General features: G+C 35.4%; 2 protein-coding genes across 3 annotated transcripts in view; both read left to right on the forward strand.

Moving 5' to 3' along the window:
• The first annotated feature begins 14139 nt into the window (after positions 1–14139).
• LOC108734883 (tachykinins) lies at positions 14140–18997 on the forward strand. 2 transcript variants are annotated; one of them, XM_018466597.2, is made up of 3 exons: positions 14140–14408; positions 14572–14978; positions 18237–18997. In XM_018466597.2, exons 1-2 carry the CDS (start codon positions 14141–14143, stop codon positions 14970–14972), a joined length of 669 nt encoding a protein of 222 aa, XP_018322099.1. In that variant the 5' UTR covers position 14140; the 3' UTR covers positions 14973–14978; positions 18237–18997. The 2 variants fall into 2 exon arrangements, with proteins under 2 accessions (XP_018322099.1, XP_018322098.1); XM_018466596.1 differs by lacking the exon at positions 18237–18997 and having other exon boundaries at positions 14572–15068.
• Positions 18998–21845: 2848 nt separating this feature from the next.
• Positions 21846–26662, forward strand: part of LOC108734924 (beta-1,4-galactosyltransferase galt-1) — a 48764-nt gene continuing 43947 nt past the window's right edge. The window contains exon 1 of the mRNA XM_018466692.1: positions 21846–22180. The gene's annotated coding sequence lies outside the window, so the exon portion shown is untranslated. The remainder of the gene's footprint in view (positions 22181–26662) is intronic.

A 26662-nucleotide genomic window follows, 5' to 3' on the forward strand; every position in this document is an offset into this window, starting at 1 on the left:
AAACAAGGAAACTAATTGAAACAGAAAGATTGGCAGGTAATACAAGTGAAAATGCTAATAACAAAATTTTGGAAACATGAAATGCGTTACCAAACACTTTTAATTGTTTGAAGAAGCTGGCTTATGCTATTTTAACAATGTTTTTTCCTCAACCTATGCCTGCGAGTCATTATTTTCAGAGATGAATAACATTAAAAACTCGGTTAGAAATCGTTTGACAGATAACTCCAGTTCAGCATGCATTCTGCTAAAAGTAACATCTTACAACCCTAACATAAGTTATTTGTCATCTAATCTGCAACAACAAAAGTAACACTAATTTTACTTTAATTTAAATTACACGTAGTTTAGACATTGCAAAATGTTCCTATTTTTTGTAGTAAATAAAAAAGTTTAAGTTAATATTATTATTATTTTCCCAATAATCACACAGACAAAATTATTTGATGGCACGTGTTTGATCTGATTAAACTTTTTTTTATAAAAATGGCACGTCGATACGTAAAGGTTCGCCATCCCTGGTCTAGACCTCTAGGCCATGCCGCTCGGTCTGCATCTCTTTCTGTTACACATCAATTGGTGTAATGTTGTTCCTTTTTCTTTACCAGTGTCCGCTGCAATTCCTACCTGGCATCTCTTTTCTATGCTTAGGTACTCTATTCCTTACAACGTCGGTCGTGCAAAGTAAAAGTAGGTGTTCTGTCAGCAACCGCTCTAGTCTAGTTACTAAATCGAAAGAAGAAAATAAATACGACAGTTTTAGTGCGGGCTATGTAAATTTTGAACATCCCAACTATACCTTCTAGGAGTTAATTATTTTAAAACCTACTTTCTTCAGTATTCTTGACGAAATTAGTGTAGGTACAAAGCGAGAAGGTAAACATCAGGCAATCCTAAAACATTTCACAAATAGAAATGACGTGATAGGTACAAACTTGTAAATACTACATATCTACCTACAACAGTATGGTCTACGAAACAATTAAATTACGTTCCAGAAATAAATTAGCCCCGACCATATCTCATACTTCATTCAAAGGAAAACACACAATATCTACGTGAGCAAAATCTAAACATCAAGATTAAGCATTGCGCTTTACGAAAGGATCCAATAAGAAACAAGAAACTATAACGTCTGACCACTGTTGACAGAGTTAATGAGAAGGTCCCTTTTAGGATTTACATGTGTATCGAAGCATTTTAAAAAAGTAATCTAAATGGATAAATAACAACTATAGTAACGCTAAATAAACTGCTTTTAAACTACTATACAATGTACGTAAATATAAATATATTCAAAGTAATACACAAATGGAGCACAGCCCAAACCCCTGGGTATAAAGACGTGAAATTTCCCACAGATGTTCTTTATTAAACGTAGGCGAGTAATAAGAAAGGATTCTTTAAAATTCAACCCCCAAAGGAGTGAAAACGGGGTTAAAAGTATGATGTATCGACCAAGGCATAACACAAACAGATGAGTAGGAAAGCTTGAAATCTTGCACAAAAGTCTTATACAACAATATCATCCGCTACAAAATGAGTTCTAAATACCACTTCTAAAGGTACAAAATGGGGATTGCAATATAATAGAATTCCATGCAGGCGTAGTCGAAAGCACAGCTAGTATATACCTGTAGTTGAACGAAACCTCTTATACGGTTCAAGATAATTTTTAGTTTAGAGTAGTGAACACTAATAACTACTATGCATCACTGTAATCACTATAAAAAGTTCAAGCAATGTTAACAATTGATTGTTTTGTATATACATTCAAAATCTGTTATAACGACACCGAAGGGACTACTCATATTTAATCGTAAAAACCGATATCCGTAATAGTCGGTGACGTTGTTATTAAGCACTTAATACCTATTATTGAATGTGTGATTAATATATTCATATATAAAATAAAACTACATTTTATTTATTTTACATAAACCGTATTATAAAAAGACATTACGTACATATAATTATCATTTTTCTATATTAATAAAATCTGGAATTTTAGTCTGTTTGGAACACTTCTGTCGTGCGTACAGACTTTGTAGTTCACGTTTAATTTTAATTAATGTATCATCATAATTTCCCTGCATATGAAACTGTTCATTAGAATAAAAAACAATTTTTCGTAATACACTGACAGCATTGAGACCATCATTCAAAGTTGGCACTGTAAATTGTTCTTCAGTCTCTTCCTGTTCGTCATTTTCCTCTTGAACTTCTTGTACAATATCATCTTCCGTAGCTGGTGCACAAATTGCAATAGAGTTATCTGCATCAATAAACTCCTTAGCTTCAGTAGCAGATATTCTGAGAATTACAATAGACCCTAAACTCGACACGTTTTTGTTTACTTTTGCGATCTTAATGGTCATTTACTGTACCAGATGTGGATACTGTTACCTATTCAAATGTTTACAATACAGCTGGTCGTTCTAACAGATATAATTCTCCGAAAATATCAGTTAAATGTAGTCGCTTAAAGAGATATGTCGTAATAACCAATGTCGTAAAAACCAGTGTTTTTTATAAGGCGGTCTAACAGAATTAAGCCGGGACCTATGATTTTGGTCAATATAACCGGTATGTTGTTCTAAACGATGTCGTAGTAAACGGTTTTGACTGTATACATAGGTATTTATTGACACTGTAACACAATTTCACCTAATAAATATGTGAAATAGTGAAAATGAAAGTACCTTTAACGTTTTAGTATCTCCCAGATCTTCTCAGTTGTACTTATGTCAAATGAGCTTCCGCATTATAATAAGTGGTAGACAGTATAATAGAAGGTGCACACACACCTTTATAACGACCGGGTGGCATGACCTTGAGGCTTAGACATGACAATGATACCGAATCAATTCCAGGTCCGTCTGCTTTGGTCCAAGTTTTTCAGTGGTTTCTTTGCATCATTTAGGAAGTGAATTCTGGGGTAGTAATATTCAACGAATAATCTTCTACTTTCTTCTTCTTCTTCATTTCGTTCGTCTCATCTTTCTCATCCCAAACACCCACCATCCATGCCTACGATTCCTAAAAAGAAGGGCTTTCCGCCCTGCCCTCCAACGTTATCCGGAGGGACTGTCCGCCTACTAACATTGGTAGGTGGTGAAAATGAAACGCCTAAAAGTTTCTTTCCCCCTTATTACCAAACCTTTCCCTCGTCTGATAGTGTGTGATCAATCTAGTCTAGTTCAACTACTTAATGCGTGAATTGAATCTATTACTAAAACCAGTAGGTTTAGGGTGTGTTCAATAAATTGAGCAGAGATTGCATAGTGTTAAATTTCACCTGATCTGTGAGTAGACAGAATCAAGATAAATACTATTTAATTTTTCGCTCTTATTTTTTCAGCCGAAAAAAATCATTAGTAGAGCGTCAATTGTCTGACAAGTATATACGAAAATGATTGAGTGGATTGTATTGTAGTAACTTCTTTTGTAACTTTCTCACAAGTTGCTGAAACTCGCCGGTAACAGGTGGCAAAGTATTCCTAAATGATTTTGATAAACTAACACTTAGACTTCAGTAATACATAAAATAGAACAGAAAGCGTTTATGACACGCCTTCCAATTACTGTAAGTTCCCAAAATTAAGAACAAAGTTTTGATTGGTACCTATCAAAGAACAAGCAATTAACGTAACAATATTATTTTGCCTTAGGCGTGATATCCACTTAGTAACTACTCAACATTATCCCTGTAATTAAGGATGATATTGTGACATTTTATATACATGCCTACATCTAAATGCGTGAAGAAACTTGGAAGTTCTACGTTTTGAAATCATTTCTGTAGAAATTAACTGATGTACCTACCTGCCTACCATACTAACGAAAATTTTGTTCCTCAGGGTTGATAATTTTAACCATTCTCTTCCATCTCACAATCTAATTTCGTATTTTTATTCTTGAAGAAACTTGCAAGTAGGAACGAATAAAAACCGAACTGAAAACACTATTCTAAAAGTAATATTAGTTAACTCAGAGATTATGATAGTAATGAAATACGTTTAGAGTCCTATATAGGATAATTACATCATGAACTCAAATGCAGCTTTGTTTATGCGCTTCTCTTTGTCATTAGGCTTGAGAGCCTGCACAAGTTGTAATCGATAGAGCTTGTACACTGAAATTGCTTAAACCATCGGCTAATGCTTTTTCTAGGGTGGTTCAATGACGAATTTGGTACAAAATTCCCGCTGCACTACAGTTTGCAACTCACTTTTTGCGAACTTAAGAACGAAGAAAACCTTGTGCTCCACAGTAGCCATCTTACTCACATTGACAGTGAAACGAAATGGCGGCCTATTACCGCGCGAATTCCACCGGTCGCTTCTGGAACAATAACCGAGTATTAAACTCTTTAAATCTCTTTTCATTGGCATAAAGATTTGTACTTTAATAAATACGAATTTTTAAAAATGGGTCCATCATTTATAATAACCAATTTCTGTATTATTATTTAATTTCTTCATTATGATGTCAACTACCTGTACTGCTATACAAGCAGGTAATATCGATGAACACAAACAAAAATATCTGTTTCTTTTTGTCGTAATACTTATACTCCTTGCAAGTTTTAAGGATGCAGCAACTGCTTCATTAAAATTTGCTACACTGTCACATGAGAGCAGCCACGTAGTGCGGCGATATAATTCGGACTCGTAAATAAGTATCATGTTACATCATTGTAACAGTTCTTCTACAGTGATACACTGACCTACTTCAATGAGTAATGTTGAATTTATGAAATAGTTTATTGAACTGCACGTCAGTTTACTAAACATAAGGATGAAACGTTAGAAGATGAAATAACTACTAGACGTTGGCTGCAACATGAGCAAGAAATACAAAAGAAATACAACACTGACGCTACTAATTTACATTGTCCTATTTCACTGTGTAGATTACCAGGGTTAGACCAACCCTTACCTATACTTTCAAATATGTATGTTTTTCTAGAAAACAGTGAACTTTAGGATTAGTAAACATTTAGGAAATTTATTTTCTTATTTTATACCTCCTACAAGCTTTGCACTTACTTTAGAATTATTAAGTACTAGAAAGTTATACATTGAATTAGAAAACATTTAGGGAAAACACAAAATTTACATTTCCCTTGGACCATTCCTGCTACTATTAGACATGGCAAAAATTTTACTTTATCGTTTTTTTTTCTATACTAAAACCAACCGGATCTGAATTAACACATATAAATTATTACGTATAGTAATTTGCGAATTTCAGTTACATGAACGTTAATGAATTACTGTTGCGTGCAACGAAAGTAATAATATTTAAAATTCTAATGCTTTTCCTCACGGCATCAAGGTTTATACGTGAATATGTCACGTTGCAAAGGGTTTTCTATTAAGTGCTACTCATTCTGAATTAACATCACGAATACATACGTACATATATACACACGTTCCCCTTTTGTACATAGAAAACTGCACCTCTACCCATTTAATAACAACTTACTTCAGTTAATTCTCCAGACAATCAAAGTACAAAAGACGATCGTAAGAGTTCAATAAAAATTTAGTATCCCCGTTTGCAACAAGAAATGGGTTTATTGTTACGAATTTTAAATTAAAACTTCCAGTTGATGAGATGAGAGTTTAGTGTCTTTTGGTGGATATTATTTAAATACCAAGAAAACAATAACAAATAACAATTTATATCAATAACAAGCGAAACATTATTTATAGGATAGGGTTGTTAGTAATTTTGATGGAATGTTCTACAAGGAAAAGTAGTGAGAGAGAAGGTGAAGACACTGGTTTATAGAAATAAGTAGAATTAAATAGTACAGAATTCAAGAGAAAGCAATTAAGGGTAAAACCAGATATTAGTATGGGAGCGCATGCAGGTATGATTGAAGTTGGAATTCTGGATAAAAGTGATTGAGAGAACAATAGAATTTAGATTGAAAGGAAACCAAAGTATTTACAAGAGAAGAAATTGAAAAAATTTGAAATAATATTTGAAATGAAATAATATTTGAAATGAAATATTATTTGAAATGAAATAAAATTAGAAAAAATATTTACACACAAAAAAAAACAATAAGAGTTATTTCGCCACAACTGAAATAACCACTTGCTTGCTGCATGTACATCCGGAAAAATCCCTTCCTTGAATAAATAGCATTGTCAACATTTTGAGGCATTCGCACAGGCATAATACAACTATATTCGTATGTATCTCTCTTCACCTTCATACTTATATGTATATATATATATATATATATGTGTGTACAGATACACACATGTCGAGCAATACGTTCCTATTTCCATATAATATCGCGTTAGGTACCAGGACTATATCCACGACGACAACGCTGTGACGGCGGCAAGGCGCCGCGACGCCGACGTGTAGATTCGCTCTTGCATTTATGCAGCAGTGGATTCTACATGCTCCTTCGCAATGTAATACACGGGAGTGAACCGTTGTGAATACAAGCAGCAAGCGGAAGGGCGGCACTTTGGAGGTTCCAACGGGGGGGCCATTTACATGTCAGTTGAAATTCAAATGTCTCTCTCTCCCTGATGCCACGGCTACGGTTCGAGCATCGCCGAACAAAACGTAAATGTACCTCGTTAATGGGCAACATCTCGTGTTGTGTGAGTAAATAACGTTTTCATCAATGTAATTTGCGACCGGTTGCGATTCCGGCATCATTGAGTCGCGTCGCGTCGCGTCGGGTTAAACAGGATATGTCACGTCACTTCCACAAATGAGCCCCTTTTTATTTAACGTTCGCAACAAACAGCTTTATTGATAGAGAACTAATGATTGGAATAGTTTGATGAAACTTTTCACTGCGTTTTCGATCGAAATCAGGTGAAAAATAAAAGGAAAACGGCTGCTTTATAAACATTACATATGCACATACACTAGGCTACATCTATACGTAACCGGTTGAAGTCAATACGGTAGGCAACACATTATGTGTACCAAGGCAAAAAGAACGTAACATTAAGGACGTTCCCAAAGGCCAGTGGTTCTCAACCTACAAATACGATTTCCCTATATAAGTTACCCACTTGTACTGTAAGAATTAGTTGACCAGCACTACGCTCTTTTGCCCCGCCTCCCATGGACATACGCGAAAAAGTTGACTTACTGCGTCGCTTTATTCGACTTGACAACGTCTCNCAGCTGGTCACATTTGTGAGCCTGCCCCCCTTCCTAGTGTGACGTCACTTTTTTTGCAATTTTTACATCTAGAAATTATTGAATAGTGTTTTAACACGTAGATTTTGAAAATTTTGAAATGTGACGTCACGAAATTTAGGACCCCTCCCATCCCCTTGTCCCCCTTAACGTGTGGCGTAATTTATGGATTACCCCTTACTAGAGAGTCACGCAAGGGTACTCATAATTACGATTACCACGTACGATTTTCATAGAACTAATATCCCTAAGAGACCGCTGCGTCACTTTCTTGAAACTTTTTCGAAACCATCAAACATTCATCAAAACTTCTTATTTAGCGCTATATTGTCCAAAATGTAAGCCGTTGATGGCAATTTGTTAAGGCTGAAAATTTACGAAAAATTACGCAAGAGCCTGCAAGTAGCAACCTCAGGAGACCGTTGCAATCCGATAACTGGGTTTCTCCCTTCTGAAAAACCGTACGGACTTTAGTAGTAGATGCCTTTTTTTTAGGATATGTTCCCTTTTGTTAAAGCTGTTGGAGTGTTTTAGTATCTTCTTTCAATGGCTTCTCGATATAACTTTCTATATTAACACCAATGGTTTACCAAGATGTCTGTGTCCACAAAAAGGATAACATACCCTTCCTACAAGGAATAGTCTTCCATCGCAGATTTGTTGCCCGCAGTTACATAGGATAGGGTATATTTCCGATGCTGTTAGAGATTTTTTGGAACGTAACTTTGTTGGATTTTGATTGGTCAGAATGGAGATGATTTTGATGTTTTTCCTCATCAAAATTCCACTAATTCTATCTGACATGCCTTAAAGGTCAGGGAGGAAGACTTTGGATGACATTGGTTCTTCATTGTTTAAATTATGTGTTCTGGGTCGCATGATTCTTTCGATTTCTTGGTCGAAATATCCATTCGCACGGAAGTCGTTGTGAGGTTGGTTCAGTTCAGTCTTGAAATGGTGGGAATCGCAAATATTGTCTACACTCTTGGTATGTGTACGGGTGATGCCTATTTTAGCAGTGATTAGAATGCTTGTGGCCCATAGGTATTCTCAGGAGGACAAACAATCCTAGACCATGACCATCAAGTCCTGTTAAGACAGCAGGTAAAAGTTGCTCTGTGTTTTGTCGAAACTGTCTGCGACGTGCTGATGAGATCTAACAAGATCGAAATCGCGATCCGCGTCTGGCAGTTTCAATAGAATACTGACCATTTCGAATTTTCTTTATTCGATTATGGTAACGTTCCTATCACGTAGTGGTGAGCTACGCCTAGATACATAGTGATCCCTAAAATGTAGCATTGTACTGCAGATGGCGTTTACCGCGCCATTTGTATGATTTCGTAAATCCTGATAATTTGGTAACATAGACCATTAAATCCAGTAAAAGACCGAGGGGCATGACCTAGAGGTTTAGATCATTGCTTAGCATTCGGGAGGACGCCGGTTCGATTCCGGGTCCGACTGCCTTGGTCCAAGTTTTTCTGTGGTTTCCTTGGATCACTAAGGCAAATGCTGGGGCAGTAATATTCCACAGATAATCTTTCATTCTCTTCTGTCTTCATTTCGTCCGTTTCAACTTTCTCACCCGAACCACCACCCACCCATTCCCACGATTCCTGAAAGCAGGCTGAAGAGGGCCTTCCGCCCTACCTTCCGGCATAGTCCGGAGGGACTGCCCGCCCACCAGCATTACTGGCTGGTGGGAATGAAACACCCAAAAGTTTTTTTTTTTTTTAAGGACTGGAGACCGAGCGGCATGGCCTAGAGGTTTAGACCATTGCTTAGCATTCGGGAGGACGCCGGTTCGATTCCGGGTCCGTCTGCCTTGGTCCAAGTTTTTCTGTGGTTTCCTTGGATCACTTAGGCAAATGCTGAGGCAGTAATATTCCACAGATAATTTTTCATTCTCTTCTGTATTCATTTCGTCCGTCTCATCTTTCTCACCCGAACCACCACCCACCCATTCCCACGATTCCTGAAAGCAGACTGAAGAGGGCCTTCCGCTCTACCTACCGCCGTAGTCCGGAGGGACTGCCCGCCCACCAGCATTACTGGCTGGTGGGAATGAAACACACAAAAGTTTTTTTGTCCAGTAAAAGATGCCTAGTAAATAGTTACAGACTAACCAAATTAAATTCTTACTTTTTGTTTACAATGTTTTTATTTTATCATTGCAGGTATTTCCAATTTTGTACATTCTGGTGGATTATTGCTTGTTAGATAAATTCAAACTTTAATAATAATAATGGGAGGAAAGGGATTTCAATTGCAATTGGAACGTATCTGAGACAGTTCGTTTCGTGTTGTAACTCTTTAAGCTCGATAACAAGAAAACATTCTTTGTAAATGAATCTTGTGGTCTTTACGCCAATAAACACGATAAACTTCTGTTAGGGCTCTAAACTGTAGACACGAATAAGCGGTTTGAAATTCTCTTGGCACCTGCGGCATTCCCAGGAGAACATCCGAAGTAATCTCCCAACGAAATTCCCATTACGTCTTTTCGTTTCGCGTGGCGTTCAGTGCATTGGTAGGTATTTGTAAACTAAATACTTAACATTTAATCACCCTTGCAAGACGCATCTCATCCTGTTTAGTTCATGGTAAACTGAAGACGAATCTCATTTTCTGGTTTACGTAATGTTTGGTATTATCTTACCATGACTTCGAAACACTTCAGAAGAGTTAGACCCTATTATTGATTTTTTTTGTTTTCGTGGAAGAGTGAAAATCTTCAAAAGACACCCAGCCATTCGTACGACTGGGTAGTGTCGGATTCCCGAGGAAGATGTCATCAGACCTACCGACTAAAACCCCTCTACCTCAGGCCGTTATAGGATCAATTAAGGTCCTTTTCAGCCAATTGTTGTTCAGAGGTTTATGTGATTGTGTTTTAAGAATGCGTTTGTGTGTGTGGGGGGGAGGGGTTGAATAGAATCCCCTCTTACGAAAATTTTGAAATGTGTGAGATCGACATGATAAATCTAGAAGTCTTTATTTCTATTGCAGCTTTAAAATAATTAATTTGAAATTGAGAAAAGATAAATTTCTTGAAATTGGGGTCATGGTCTTCTCTTTTAATTAAAACACAGTATCCACTTCACATAATTATGGTCACTACTAAAAGCTTTCCCAAGCTATTTATATCTAATTGCATGGGTGGACTTACACAATGTCTAAAACTTCTTTTTCGCAATAAACTGCAAACCGGCGACATGTAACTACTATCACTAACAGTGGAAGCAGTAAAAGCTCTTAAGAAAGTTCAAAATTACAGTAGTAATAAACAAGTTGGTACCACATCTTATATCCTCGAATGACTTTCCCGAAAGAAATTTAAACTGGAACATGATGATTTCTGCATTAAACAAGTATGATTTTGGGAGAAGTTCTTAAATGGAATGTTATTATTTTCTTGGCTGCTAGTATTGTATCATCATCTTTATAAGGTTGCCAGTCCTTTGACTGATTGGACATGCATTTCTACTCTTTCCTATCCTGAGCTAATCTTTGTATTTTCCTAAAACTAGAGTATTCCACATTTCTTACTTTTTGTAAACAGTAATCTAATTGAAACATAGACAATGGGTGCGGCGGAAAAGAAAGCATTAGAGGCGTTCAGAACGTGGTGTTATAGGCGAATAATGAAGATACCGTGGATAGAGAAGGTTAGAAATGAAGAGGTATTAGAAAGAATAAGAGAACAGAGGAACATGGAAATCAATAAGAAATAGGCGAGATAGGTTAGTAGGACAGCTTCTCAGGCATGAAGGTCTAACCAGAGACATACCTATTAGAGGCAGAAGCGGGAGTTAGGACGGGTAGAGGTAGATCTAGATTAGATTACTGTTCGCGAATAGTTAAGGATGTGAGTTGTTCTAGTTTGAGGGAGATGCGAAGATGAGCTCAAAATGAGAAAGAGTGGAAGTGCGTTTCCAAATAGTCTTAGAACTGACGACCAGAAGATGATGAATCTAATCTAGATCTACTTGTGCTCCTTTTAACTCCTGTTTGTTCTTCTAATATGTTTCTAACTAGCGTTTCATGCCTGAAAAGGTGTCCTAGCAACCTATCTCGCCCATTTCTCATCGACTTTCATATGAACCTCCTTCAGTGCTAGAAGATAGGCATCGACGTCTCCCAGAATTATTTTTCACTCTCGCAGAAACGTCAGCCATTTGGCGAATTTCATCGCACAGTCCTACACGTTACTACCACTATGCAATATCGTTTAATGCACGCATTATTTCATACAACTCTATGAAAAGAAGTCTAGCGGAATTAGGGAAGGATTCACGATATGCGGGTTTATATGACACCAGTAGTGACTACCTGCTATGAAAATTCAAAATTCCATCTTTCGTGAAGCAAAATTCGTCCGTAAATATCACTTTATGGAAAAATTGACATGTACAGCACTTTTCAGTCGAAGCCACTGGCAGTAATACACTCGCGACTGAAAATCAGTTTGCTGCAAGATTTACACTCTCTAAAAATGATAAAGATGCAACAACTGTTCCTTTAAAATTCCCCACACTATCACATCGGGGGGGCGGGGGTCAACGTTCAATGATATTTCGCGTGTATTATATACCGAGCGGCATGGTCTAGAGCAGTGATTCCCAATCGGTGGTTCGCGAACCCCTGGGGATTCGCAGTGTTTGCAGAGAGGTTCGCAAAAATAATATTGTAATGGCGGATTTTTTCAAACGCCAATAAAATGCCTGTTAAGAAATCTATAATGAATTTCAATATTTTCATTTATTTTTTACTTATTTGTTTTTCAAAATTACTTCATCAATATCAAATTATATCAACAATTTTATACATTAAAATTTATTCCTCTTATTCAAGTAATCAAATAGATATTATTCTCTTTTTATTACAAATATTTATTTATATTTAAAACATTTTATCAATGTGATTAGTATCATGTTCTGCTTTATATTTAAAATCATTTCAGCAGTTTTCCCTTCTATGTAATATTTTTTTTACAATACAATTGGAAATAAATATCAAATTAAGGCAGTTTACTACATTTACATCATTTTAGTCTTATTAATGTTTTATTTAAATGTTTCACGATTAATATAATCAATTATTCTGCAATATGAAAAATATATATTCTATCAAATTTTATTGCTTTTTTTACCTGTCATTAATGACCACATAGGGGGTTCGTCAAATTTTTTTGGACCTTTTTTTGGTTCGCGAGAAAAAAAAGGTTGGGAAACACTGGTCTAGAGGTATAGACCACTGCTTATTCGGGAGGACGCCGATTTCGATTCCGGGTCCGTCTGCCTTGGTCCAAATTTTTTCTGTGGTCTTTCGTTCTCTTCTGTCTTTTATTAGTCCGTCTCGTCTTTCTCACCCCAACCACTACCCACCTATTCCCACGATTCCTGAAACGAGGCTGTCGAGGGCCTTCCGTCCTACCTTCCAGTGTTATCCGAAGGGAATGCCGCCCACCAGCATTAGTGGTTGATGGGAATGAAACACCCAAAAGAAAGTAGTGTACTACTTCAGGAGTCGTATTCTATAAAACAAAGAAACAGAAATCAGTTTAATTCGGTAGCTCGAGTAAGTTTGTTTCCCGGTTTCCATCTTCCTCATTTGAAGTAAAGGTTTTACCGTCTAAAAAATTTTGGAGTGACCGGAAATAATAATAATCCGATGGTGCCAGGTCTGGAGAATATGGTGGGTGTAGCATTGTATCCCATTCAAGCTGTAAAAGCTTTTGGCGAGTGACCAAACTTGTGTGAGATCTCCCGTTGTCTTGGTGAAACACTACACCTTCCTGTTGATTAGTTCTGACCTTTTCTGTTGAAGTGCATCATTCAGTTTGTCCAGCTGATGATAGTAGACTTACGAATTAATCGTTGTGTTATCCCGTAAAATCTCAAAAAAAACTATTCCTTTCAAATCCCACCAAACAGACAGCATCACCTTTTTTTGGTGAATATCGGCTTTGGAAATGGTTTGAGCCGGTTCATCTTTTTTGCTCCATGACCTCTTGCGTTTGACGTTGTTGTATACAACCCATTTTTCGTCCCCAGTGATGATGCGCTTCAAAAACGGATCATTTTCGTGACGTTTGAGAAGCGAATCGCAGACGTCAATGCGGCGACACAGATTTCTCTCTGTGAGAACATGGGGAACCCATACATCGAGCTTCGAGGATAATCCCAGGCCTTTCAAGTGGTCATAAACTGTTGAATTTGATAAATTTAACCTCAATCCGATCTCACGTGTTGTTATTCGCCGGTTCACATCAACTAATGCCTTTATCGCGTCTTTATCAGCTTCAACCGGCCTTCCCGAACGTGGTGCATCTTCGACATCAAAATTGCCGGATCGAAATTTAGCGAACCAGTTCTGGCACTGGCGTACTGTCAACACACCTTCTCCATACACATCAGTCAATTTCTTTCTGGCTTGAACAGCATTTTTACCCTTTCTGTAGTAAAACTGTAAGATATGTCGAAAATGCTGCTTATCGCTCTCCATATTTAAAAAGGCACCAACCAAAAACTACTGCGTAGAATTAATTGGAATTTTTCACACACAAGCCTTGCTATATGAGCTCTCAAAGCATAGAAAAATTATACGGATTAAATGTGAAGTTGGGTGCAAAAGAATACAATTAAATCCTCTGTCGGGAAAAAACGAAATGACTTTCCGGACAACCCTATAATTATTAACAGCGGCTTTGCGTTGTCGTATGTCTCTACGTGATTTACCAGGGCCGAAATGACATTGGCCTGTGCATTCAAATATGTTTTTCGGACGTTTCTTTCAAGCTTTTAAATATTTCGAACGATCAGTTGATAAAAAGTAACTAATACGAAACTCCTGTCTAAGCCCATAAATTGTTCCAACTGGTGCTGAAAATGTGGATCATTATCAGTTAGACCTTTTATTGAAATTACGTCTTTTATTTCAGAAAATCATGAGGGTTTTGCAACATATAGCGACGATGGTGGCAATTTTAACTTTAAAGTGTGACGGAGACGAATTGAAGCCAAGTCTCGCCAGTTTCTCAGATGGGTCATCATTAAGCTTACTAAAGGATAAAGAAGAAGACGCACGAAATTTGTACTACATGAAAACTGCTGACATGTCTAATCCATCCAGGTTCCAAAACGTCATCACCTCATACAAAAGAGTACCGTCTGGCTTTTTAGGAATGCGTGGAAAAAAGGAATATATAGAAATTGGTACGTTAATATTTAAGTTTATATATTCTACTGAATCGTTATTGTACCTGTCGATCATCATCGTTGTATTGTTGATACTGTATTGAAATTGTATTGCGTCCTTTGAAACTGTTACTATTACTACTCAATTTTTTTCTAAACTTAAATATGGGGTATTTTTTAGGAGAAGAACTGAATAAGAGAGTTCCTTCAGGATTTTTAGGAATGCGCGGCAAAAAGGAAGATTTCCAATTGAATTCCTTTGAAGATGACTACGGCACTTCCTCAAACGCACAAAGCGATGTCTATGAAATGGCCAAAAGACCATCCAAAATGGGATTTCTAGGAATGAGGGGAAAGAAGTTACCTGGACATTCCAGCTTTTTCGGTATGCGAGGAAAGAAGTATCCGTACCAGTTCCGAGGGAAATTTGTAGGAGTTAGAGGAAAGAAATCTGATTGGAACGATTACAGGGATTTGTCAAATCTTGCTCAACAACTAGATCTAAATCAGTTGATGCTCTTACTGACTGCGAATGACTACGAATTTCTATCAAAAAATGATAGAAATAACGAAGTAGTTTAAGAAATGGTATGCAGCTTTTCTCAAATCGGTTGCGATTTTAATAAAAACAATTTATATAAACCATTTATTTCTGAATAAAACAACTAGAGCAAATAGTATGTGCATATAAAAAAACATATCCCAAACACTTTTACATGAAAATAGATTTAATGAAAAGTTATTACATAAACTCTATGTCAAAAAACTCAAAACCCTTAGTAAAATACTTCTACAAAAGATGATGCAATCAGCTCCCTTTGTCTCTCTCTTAATTGACTTTCCCTGTAACTAAAATTATTCTAGTGGTCAATAGCACTACGTAATTTACATGAAATGGCTATCCCTAAGTCAAATATTTAAATTAAACGGATGTTGAAGGTTTTGAGATACCAATACGCTTAACGACAGACGGTTGAATTGGTTAGAAACACCAGATATGTTGCATTAGCTTGAAAGTCATTTTAAAGAATTATTTTTTAGACAAGATAAAAGCAAAGAGAAAAAGCATTATACGTCCTTTCCCTCTTTTAAATTTCAAACATAGTAATGTGGCAAAAGCTAATTTTACTTATACTAATTAGACTGACATTACTCCTGGAATACAATACAAATCGTTTCAAATGGTTAGAGTTGTGACCTTGAGGAAAGGGATATACACTCCGCGTGAGCAAAACCGAACGAGTTTGTGACAGATAAAATATTATTTAATTTAGAATTTTCTCACGCCGCATCCAGGTAAACAGAGGGGCATATCTCCAACCGCCTGAAATGAGTTTTAAATGAGGTTATTAAATTATGTACAATAATAGGTTTATTTAAACAGATAATAAATAAAACAATAACGAACGATAACGATAATAAATTCTCTTTTTGGCAAGTCTCAGTACAGTGTGATTCTATTAAGTGTAGTTGGGATGTGACTATTGTCTGGTGTAAATCTAAAAGACTGATAGGATTTGTGTTCCACCATAGTGGCAATGGGTAAATACATTGAGAACCATAAGTTATTCATTATTTTCTATATTGGAAACAAAACAATGCGTCTTAAGGAGGTTGGGGCACTAAACTGTCAAAGAAATTAGTTTAGCACAAAAAATTATAAATAGATAAGTGTATGAACCATATCAGCAAAGGGTCTCGCTAGATTCTTACGGAAAATGGTTTTTTATGGAACTCTTCGGAGCATTGGACTCTGGTGGTTCTCAACGTGTAGATCAAAAGTCTCGATAAATCATCCCTTAAAGTTCTCCCGTAAGGACTTCCTAGCGCCCACCCCTCCCCCTCCCTAAGGGGACTACAAAGGATTTAATCAAATGCCAAGTTATTTTTACTATCCAATTTATAATTTCTGCACTCACACGGCTATTGCTGTAGAGAAATCCTTTAACAGTCTAAGAAGAATTAAAACTTTGCCAAAAAGTACCATAATTGAAAGTCATTTCAATAGTCTATCAGAAAAGATTATCATTGATAACCTAAAAAATTCTAATAATAAATTTGTTGAAAAATTCACAACAAAACCAAGAAGGCTTTGTTTTACATAAAATATTCTTTTGACTTGTATTGAACGATTAAGACTATATAAACTATATTTGTTTTACTTACAATTTATACTATCTGTCCCCTTCATGATTTATGGTCTTGGTGGTACAACATCTTTATGATGAGCAAAGAAAAACCAAAACCAACATTGTCCCACTGGTCTTGATCTGGTTTATTCGGTCTTGATCTTGGCCTTGCTCATTTAATCTGATACTTATGGTTTTTTATTTAAGAATTCGTCCAAGCACAAAATTTTATATAATTATAAACATTATTAATGATATATAAATAAAAAATTATAAATAGCTCACAATTAATAATNTTTTCCAACAGTTATTCTGCAGCCTTTATTTTATTTATATGTTTTATATTCTGTTAATACAAATAAATAAAAAAAGAAAAAAATACTGGTTTGCAAGGGAGGAAAAAGTAGAGACAAAGCGAATATAACGTTAGGAGACGAAAAATTAGAAGAATAAGTGACTGATTTTAGGTATCTAGCAAGTCAAATAAGTCAGGACAGAAGGAGTAGTAGGGATATAAAGCAGAGAATAGCGCAGGATCGGGTAGCCTTCAATAAAAAGGATTTATTTCTATGCCCGCGAACGGTTAATTTAAAAAGTCAAAAAAGATTGTTAAAGGTGTATATTTGGAGTGCGACGCTGTACCGGTGCGAAACATGGAGCTGTTACAGGCGGATGATGAAGATACCGTAGATAGAGAATGTTAGAAGTGCATAGATATTAGAAAAAATAGGAGGAACAGAGAACTCTATGGAAGTCAATAAGAAATAGGCAAAATAGGTTGGTAAGACACCTTCTCAGGCATGATGGTCTAGTCAGAGACATATTAGAGACAGAAACAGGAGTTAGGAGAAGTAGAGGTAGACCTAGATTAGATTACTAGATTACTGTTCACAAATAGTTGAGGATATGGGTTGTTCTAGTTTTAGGGAAATGCGAAGTTTTGCTCAGGATAGGAAAGAGTGGAGGTGCGTGTCCAACCAGTCTTAGGACTGACGACCTTGTGATGATGATGAATCTTAATAAAAACAATTTAGACACAAATCGCCAGTACAATTAAAAATATTGAAATATATATGATGATAAATACCTATACATTAATGAACTACAATTTTTTTATTGATGCCCACGAATTTATATATAGCAACCAGCCGAATCGTTATTCACTCGACTTGATGCTTTCGGATTATGAGCGATGCTTTGAAAAAACAATTTTTCGGCTGTTCAGTTTAACTCATAAATCCATCGGAAGTAATAATTTTTAGTTTGGTCTTGCATATTTGGTCTTGTTCGTTCGGCTTTGGTTTGATCTTGCTAGTATAAAGGCAGTTTTTTTCGCAAGGCCAAGACTAAGATCGCAAGACCAAGTTCAATCACTAATATAATATAATATAACATGTACATACTATACAGCCAAGTAGGTATATAAGGTTTATGCCGACAACAGATTCGGTAGTTATAGATTATTCAATTTACCTAAATTTACCCATATTCTGAGCTAACATATCATACATAAAATACCTGAGGACAAAATAACCGCTACAAATTACCCCAGTAACAAAATCAATCTCTGATACATATTCCCACCAAAACCTAATATTATGTAACAAAATCTAGTACTACAGGAATTGTTTTCCTTTGAATTTATAGTCTTGGTTCACCGGCTTAAGTTGTGTGTAATATGGGTTCGTTATTTCATTCAATTCTTTCTTTTTTTCAGGTTTTTGGGGAATTTATCGAAACAATTTCTTTATAGAAGACTTCATGTAGTTTAGTTGTACAATACAATATTGTTAACAAACATAAATCATTCATTCATACTTACGTATTACGTATTTTTTCATACTTAAGCACGGAGCGTAACGCTACCTACAATAACAACTGTGCTGTATGTATAAAGATCCAATCTCTATCTCTATCATGTACCTGCCATGCTGCTAACTTCGTTCTGTCGGATCTTCCTTAGCTGTGCGCGCGCAACTTCCGTTGCATGTTAAATGTTTACTCTTAGCGCGCCAAAAGAAGTATAGCTTAATAAATAGTGTTGTACCTGTATTCATAAAGTATGACCTGGAATACAGCATGGATATAATATAATATAACTAAAAGACTTAAAAAAATTAAGCATATCATTACGGGTAGTTTATAATGACACGAACCCTCCGATGCGTGAAAGGTTACCCTTATCACATTTCATACTGCTTATTGGTGAAAACATTGGTTCGGAAGTTGTTCTATGGGTTCCAAGCAGGTGCCTCGCTATACAACCAGGGATGGAGCTGCTGAAAAACTGTAAAACGTAACGAATGTAAAAATCAATGAACGGGGGAGTTTTGTCACTGTGCAAACGAAGACCAAGGCTCATGTCATTCTAAATTACCTCTACATCATGAACAAAGTATTCATATACCTCAGCAGATTGATTTAGAAAACTTTCATCTTTACCTATGGTTATTGTAGTCAATTTTACTGTTTACATTTCTCTGTATAAGACTTCTAAAATAAATAAACATTTTTGGCTGCAATAAATGCACTTTGTTCTTTTAACTTATTATGCACCTAGATTTTATTTTAATATTCCGATAAAGGCCATGAGGAAATTGATCGTAACATCGCAACAATTACAAAAACTTCTCAAACGTATTACTTAAAAAGAAAAAAGCCCCCGGGAAAAAAAAGGCCCGGCAAAATAGCTCCGGAAGAAAATCCCCTCGGAAAAGAAGCTCCCGGAAAAATGCCCCCTCAGAAAAAGACACCAAAAATTTATTCTAATTTTTATCATATGATTTAAAAAATCAACACTTCAAACTATTGTCTTTCTTGATGATGATAAAGTTGGACAGACAGCATGTGCTATAGTTAATTACCTACTTGCTTTGTTTCATTCTTACTAATATGTGTAACGATAATATTATGTTGGGGGTTGACTCCGCAAGAAGTATTTATTAAAAATATCAATACTTCATAAACAAAAGTTTGTTTTCTACTAATATTACAATTTGAAATAACAGATGATAACGTTGTAGTTAATTATCTACTAGATTTATTCTTATTTCTATTAAACTGTATTACGATGACTTTATGATGATGATGTAGTATATTAAATTGTATATTCAGTCAATATACAGACATAAAAATTGTCTGATAACAGAACTACGTAACATTCCTAATAAAAATTACCATTTACCTTATAATAAATCAAAGATATTCATTTTTTCCGAGGGGGAATTCTTTTCCAGGGGATTTTTGTCCCTGGAACTTTTTTTCCCGGGATTCTTTTCCGATTATCGTCATATGTGTGATCTATAAAAAACATTTATTATAAATTCTACAAAAGATTAGTATGCTTAGATTTTCAGATGATATAGCAGTATTAGCATCTAGAAAAGAGGAGTTAGAGATAGCTTTAAATAAAATGGAGGCGGTACTGACAAAACAGTACTGTATGAAAATAAATAAAAGTAAAACAAAAATGCTGGTATGCAAGGGAAGAAAAGGTAGTGAAAGAGTGAATGTAAGGATAGGAGACGAAAGATTAGAAGAAGTGGCTGATTTTAGATATATGGGAAGTCAGATAAGTCAGAACGGAAGGAGTTCTAGAGATATAAAGCAGAGGATAGCGCAGGGTCGAGTCGCCTTCAAGTAGAAGTCACTTCTATGCTCGGGAATGGTTAATTCAGAAATTCGAAAAATTGTTGTTCAAGGTGAATGTTTGGAGCGCGGCGTTGTACGAGTGCGAAATATGGGCACGGTAGAAAAGAGAAGGTTAGAAGCGTTCGAAATGTGGTGTTATCAGCGAATGATGAAGAGAAATGAAGAGATATTAGAAAGAATAAGAAAAGAGAGAATTCTATGGAAATCAATAAAAAATAGGCGAGACAGATTGATAGGACATCTTTTCAGGCATGAAAGTCTAGTCAGAGACATATTAGCTCAGGATAGGAAAGAATGGAGGTGCGTTTCCAACCAGTCTTAGGACTGACGACGACGATGATGAAAATGATCACAACATATATTTCAAAATACTGAAACTTGCGAATTATGTTTTTAAGCCGTCAAACTTCTACTTTAACTTACCTATTTTTTTGTGCATTCCGGTAAGATTAAAAAAAACTCTGACCTTTATTAACAAACGTGCGCGAAAATAAACAGACAATGCATTCAGAAGGAAAAGGATGGCATGTACGCGCCGATTTTAAATAGTAAGAAGAGCGGGTCGAAGTAACTGCACTGCGTTTCCGACTGCAAATATCAAAAATGCAATCCTAATTATATACATGGGTGCCAGAAATGAGGAGGTAAAAAAAAATAGTAGAAATACAGGATAATCTATGGAATTCACTAAGACGAAAGCGATATAAGTTGATAAGACACCTTCTCAGACATGAAGGGCTAGTCAGAGAATAAAATAATTCGAAGTGGTCTGTATTCTGCCGAAACTGCCAGACGCGGATCGCGATTTCGTAATCGTAACGTAATCCTAAAATGTAGCATCGTACTATAGATGGCGTTTACCGCGCCATTTGTGGTATTTTCTAAAACGCGTTGTTAAGACAGCAGCTAAAAGTTGGTCTGTGTTCTGTCGGTGCTACCTGCGTTCCAAAAAAATCGAAAACGCGATCCGCGTCTAGCAGTTTTGACAGAATACAGACCACTTCGAATTATTTTATTGGATTATGGTAACGTGCCTATCACGTTGAGGTTAATTACGCCGGGATTCGTTTCAGCAAGTACATATCCATATATTTAAATGGACCTTGTTGGAGCATACGTAATCCTAAAATGTAGCATCGTACTAGAGATGGCGTTTACCGCGCCATTTGTGGTATTTTCTAAAAAGGCTAGTCAGAGACTTATTAAAGGCAGAAATAGGAGTTGAAAGGAGTAGAGGCAGACTTAGATTAGATTACTGTCCACAAATGGTTAAGGACGTGGAATGTTTTAGTTTTAGGGAAATGCGAATGTTAACTCAAGATGGGAGTTAGTGATGGAGGTGTATCCAACCAGTCTTAGGACTGACGTGCGAATGATGATGTTGTATCAAAATAGGTATTTACAAATGCATCACCCTGTATACAGTTTACAGTATATCGTCGTTTAATTTCCAAACGAAACTACTCGCTTTATAATGATCCCAGCGAAAGCGGAACGATACATTGGAATTAACATAACTTTAGTGACCGTTAAAAAGAAAATTTAAAACTTTCAAGTGCCCGCACGCCGCCGTCGACTAAATCGATAACGATAGGAGCGACGTCGGGACGCAAGCGTTTCGACGCCAGTTCGCATGCGTCCTCTTCGTGTTTATAGTTCCATTGTGTTAGCAAATGTTCTCGTTGTAACCACAAGGGCGGAACGCGGATTACGATGCAACGGTATTATATATTCCTATCTATCAGGTCAAATACGAATCGATGCATTTAAAATAGAATTATTATCTGCTAAAAAGGATCAATCGATCGATTGAAATTCAATTGCATTTGGATAGAGGGAAATAATAATAGAACAAATCGCGACAAGGTGGGTGGCAGTGAAATTCAAAACGAATCCGTGTCGTGACATGGACTGTAGAGTTGTGGGTTGTGCAAAAAATTGCAACAGCTGGTTAGCGAAGCGGTTTATCATGGATTGGCTCTATTGATAAATGGTTACAGCATAACTGAGGTACCTACAACCTGTTTTAATTTTCAGTAGTGCAGTAGATTTAAAAAGAGCGCGTATTTTTGTGAGTTATAAATAAATAAAATATATTTAGCCGAGCGTAAATAATCGAACTAAAACCAAATAAACTTTAAAGTCGTTATACTAGTCAGAAAACGGTGTAAAGTGATGAAAATGCAAATGCAAAATCAGCTTTTGAGAGAAAAAATTTAAGAACATTTTAAAAAAGGTAATTTAAAATACATAGCAAACGAATTAGTATAGGAGGAATCGGCGCATGAGTGTCGCAATATTTCATCACACGGAATCATTTAAAAATAAAAGTTTAATTTATATCTCATATAAATGCAATTGTATATGGGACTGTGTAGTCTCATTTAATTTAATACGGACCTGTATAAATAATCTTCGATTACTACAATTTCTAAACGGAACTAATTTTTTTAATATACTTTACTTTTATAATGATATANAAAAAATACATTATAAATTGTTTAGATAAAGTTAATATTTAACATGAAACAGATATATTTGAAGAATCACGATTTTGGCGAATTTTAAAACGGCTTATAAATCCTAATATAACTGTTATGATATTAATCAATTTTTTTGTCTTTGTCTTTACAATGTAGCTTACAAACTTCGTAGTATATAAAAATTTTCATCAATAAGGACTCTTTTTTTAATTATTTATAAAGCGCCTTCGCCAGCAGCGTAAGTAATAGCGAATAATGTTTAAGGGTAGGAACTTTACAATTTAATGTATTGATGTCTCTCTTATTTATCATATTACATTTGCTGAACTAACTGTTATATTTACGAAAACCTTTTAAGAATCCAATAAATTTTCTACAGTTTATATAACAAAAGTGTGCCTAATATTATTAAATATTATTAAACTTATTGACTGTGTACCTTTTCTATTGTCTATAAAAAGACAGGTTAAAAAAAGGCAATGCAAATGAAAATAAAGAGCATTTTATTGCAATCATTTAGTCCTTTTTATTTGTCCTTAATTTCTTATGCAAAACGACATTGCCCCATGTCAAACTGCTTTTATATAATATTTGACAAATTTTTAAAGAATTCTGATAAAAAACTGTCTCAATAGTTTTCACCACTCTTGCGCCGAGTTCGCCTAGGCTAATTAATTTTCCATAAAAGAAAAGTAGTAACCTTTTCCTCTGCTTTAATTTCATTTCACATGTAACAATGACTTTAAACACCAGGTAGAGGATTTTAAGTTTATTTTATATTAACATTTAATTTCAGAAAATATTTATGACTAAAATTGAATGAATCTAATAGATAAAGTTGACGACAGTGGGTTGGTATTATAAAATATGGAGATTTGATGGTAATAATGTCTATTTTTATTTAGAATGATTACAACTGCAATAATTGCAATTAATAAAAAACGGTATTGCTATCAAATTCCAATTGAGCATGTACTTATGTAAAATTGAATAATTATTTTTCATTTCAATACATGACGTAAAGGCCATTCTCAATCGTAAATTATAAATCGTGTAAGTTAACATGAAAAAAAATTCTATTGTTGTATACCACCTAACTAATTCTGAAATAAAAATGATAAAGTGTAGTATTTGTAGTCAATACTTATCGAATGAGTTAAAGGATGGAAAACCACTATTTACATTAGAAACGAGTAATATAAAACCGCAACTTTTATTAAGCAATAATTAAGGAACCACTAAAATACATTTATAATCAAGGTCATCAATTTTTTGCACATAATTATCCAACACATAGGTATAGGTAACGTTATGTACCTTTTTCTTGTTTTAAACTTAAACTTTACATTAATTAGTTTTTTATTTTTTTCATTATTAGAAGCATAAGAATATCTATAGATATGTATATACAAAGTGTTTAATCTTAATCAGTCAATATTAGTGTGTAAAGTCTGTAACTCAAAGAAATCTATTTATTTACGAAACTGAAGTATTTCCTGGTTTACCAGAAGTGCGACATTTGTTGGTTATTAAAATAATATAAGAATGTTAGAAATGAGGAAGTATTAAAAATAGTAGAACAGAAAGGCTGGAAGCTGGCGGAAATTTTAAAATGGCGTGGATGCACGGTGGCAAAAGTAGGCAGTTTTAGGTATAAAGATTGCAGCCCTCATTCTTCAGTAATTCTATCAGGGGCGTAGATTAAATATTTAAAAGCAGGGATCAATGAGTAAGTAATGGACATACAAACAGAAGAACTAATTGTTGATGTTGGTGACAGTGATAGAGATTCCGATGATGACAGTGAATGTGAAAACTAACTATAAAACAAAAGCAATAGGTTAATTTTTTCTTTTTTTATAAGTCGTTTTTACATTATTTTCTAGTACGCTACTGTCCCATTTGTATTAATACTACAATTTACGCCTACTGAAAGCTTATTTGTGTATCGGTTCCAAGTGACTTACCCAAATAGGTCAGAAATGGGCAAGTACCTGCGCGACCGCTCGCCAGCTTCCTTCGTCAGACCTGTATGTTGGTAGGACACCTTCTCAGGCATGAAGGTCTAGTCAAAGACATATTAGAGATAGAAACAGGAGTTAAAATGAGTAGAGGTAGACCTAGGTTAGATTACTGTTCGCAAATAGTTAAGGATATGGGTTGTTCTGGTTTTAGGACCGAGCGGCATGGCCTAGAGGTCTAGACCATTGCTTAGCATTGGAGAGGACGCTGGTTCGATTCCGGGTCCGTCTGCCTTGGTCCAAGTTTTTCTGTGTTTTCCTTGGATCACTTAGGCAAATGCTGGGGCAGTAATATACCACAGATAATCTTTCATTCTCTTCTGTCTTCATTTGGTCCGTCTCAACTTTTTCACCCGAACCACCACCCACGCATTCCCACGATTCCTGAAAGCAGGCTGAAGAGGGCCTTCCGCCCTACCTTCCGGCATAGTCCGGAGGGACTGCCCGCCCACCAGCATTACTGGCTGGTGGGAATGAAACACCCAAAAGTTTTTTTTTCTGGTTTTAGGGAAATGCAAAGATTAGCTCAGAATAGGAAAGAGTGGAGGTGCGTGTCCAACTAGATTATGATGATTATGACATCTAAAACGTTAAAATATGTACATAATGTGTACTAAATTGTAGAAAATAGGGTCCACGAATCATTTCACATGAGATAATGGAACGATAAAATCAAATAAAAACAAACCTTTTAACTAAAATGATTACTTATAAGTATTTAAGTGAAAATTTTGCAACGGAAAATTTTTAGTAATAAATTAAATTTCTTTAAAAATTCAGTTTGAAATTTTTTGCATAATTCCCACTTTATTCGAGCAATTCATAAATTCGTTAGATAAAGAGTAGGCACCTACCTGTCTACAATCTTATTAAAAGGAAATTTCATATACGAATGCTGATAACAAGTTTTGTATTGTTGACTCTTGAATCAACAACATCAATCATTCAAATAAATAAAAATAATAATGGCAATTGTTACTAATAACATAAATGTAATTATATCTTCATGATTCTAATTACATTTAAAAATTAATTATTCCAAAATATTTCAAACTGTCAATTAATTTTGTAATTTGGTAAGGGAATAAGTTCTGAAGATTGATTTGCAAACTCATTGTGTAAGGAGATAAATCAATACTTGTTTAATAACACTTGACTTTGATTTTACTAAGTGTTACAGAAAAACATGATAATAATTTTTACCGAAGGCCATTACCGAGAGAAAACGTCGGCTTTTCAACAAAAGTAACTGAAATCAAGGCTATGTTTTGTTAAATAAGTGTTGATTTATAGTAGAACTAGATTGTACCCTCGGGTTCGCTCGCGTTGATCTAAATATGTGTCAAAGATATTCGATGACCACATAAAAAAACCTAATTTTTCTATCCCTCGGGAACAACATTTTTTCTTCTGGATAAAAGGTACCCTATGACCATTTTTGTACCCCTGACAGTATGTCTTTAAAATTTCATGAAAATAAGTTAAGGCGTGATATAAACCACATAAAACTAATTTTTTTCTTTCCCTCGGGAACAGTTTTTCTTCTGAATAAAAAGTACCCTATGTCATTTTCTGTGCCCCTGAAAATGTGTCTACAATATTTTATTCTGTGTCTCTAACAATGTGTACAAAATTTTATGACGGTCGATTAAGTAGTTAAGGCGTGAAATCGACCACAAGATTATTTTTCTTAATCCTCAGTCACAATATTTTTTCTACATAAAAAGTACCCTATGTGCTTTTCTGTACCCCTGGCAACAAAATTTCATGATGGTCGATGGAGTAGTTAAGGCGTGAGGCGTAACTAATTCTTTTATCCCTCGGGAACAGTACTTTTTTCTGGATAAAAGGTACCCTACGTAGTTTTCTGTACTTCTGACAATGTGTCTACAATATTTCATGATGATTGTTTGAGTAGTTAAGGTAGGAAAAGCCGACAAACAAACAAACCCACATTCGCATTTATATTATCCGTTAGGATAATGAGT

Source organism: Agrilus planipennis, unplaced genomic scaffold (genome assembly GCF_000699045.2).
Source record: "Agrilus planipennis isolate EAB-ADULT unplaced genomic scaffold, Apla_2.0 scaffold84, whole genome shotgun sequence".
Lineage (NCBI taxonomy): Eukaryota > Metazoa > Arthropoda > Insecta > Coleoptera > Buprestidae > Agrilus > Agrilus planipennis.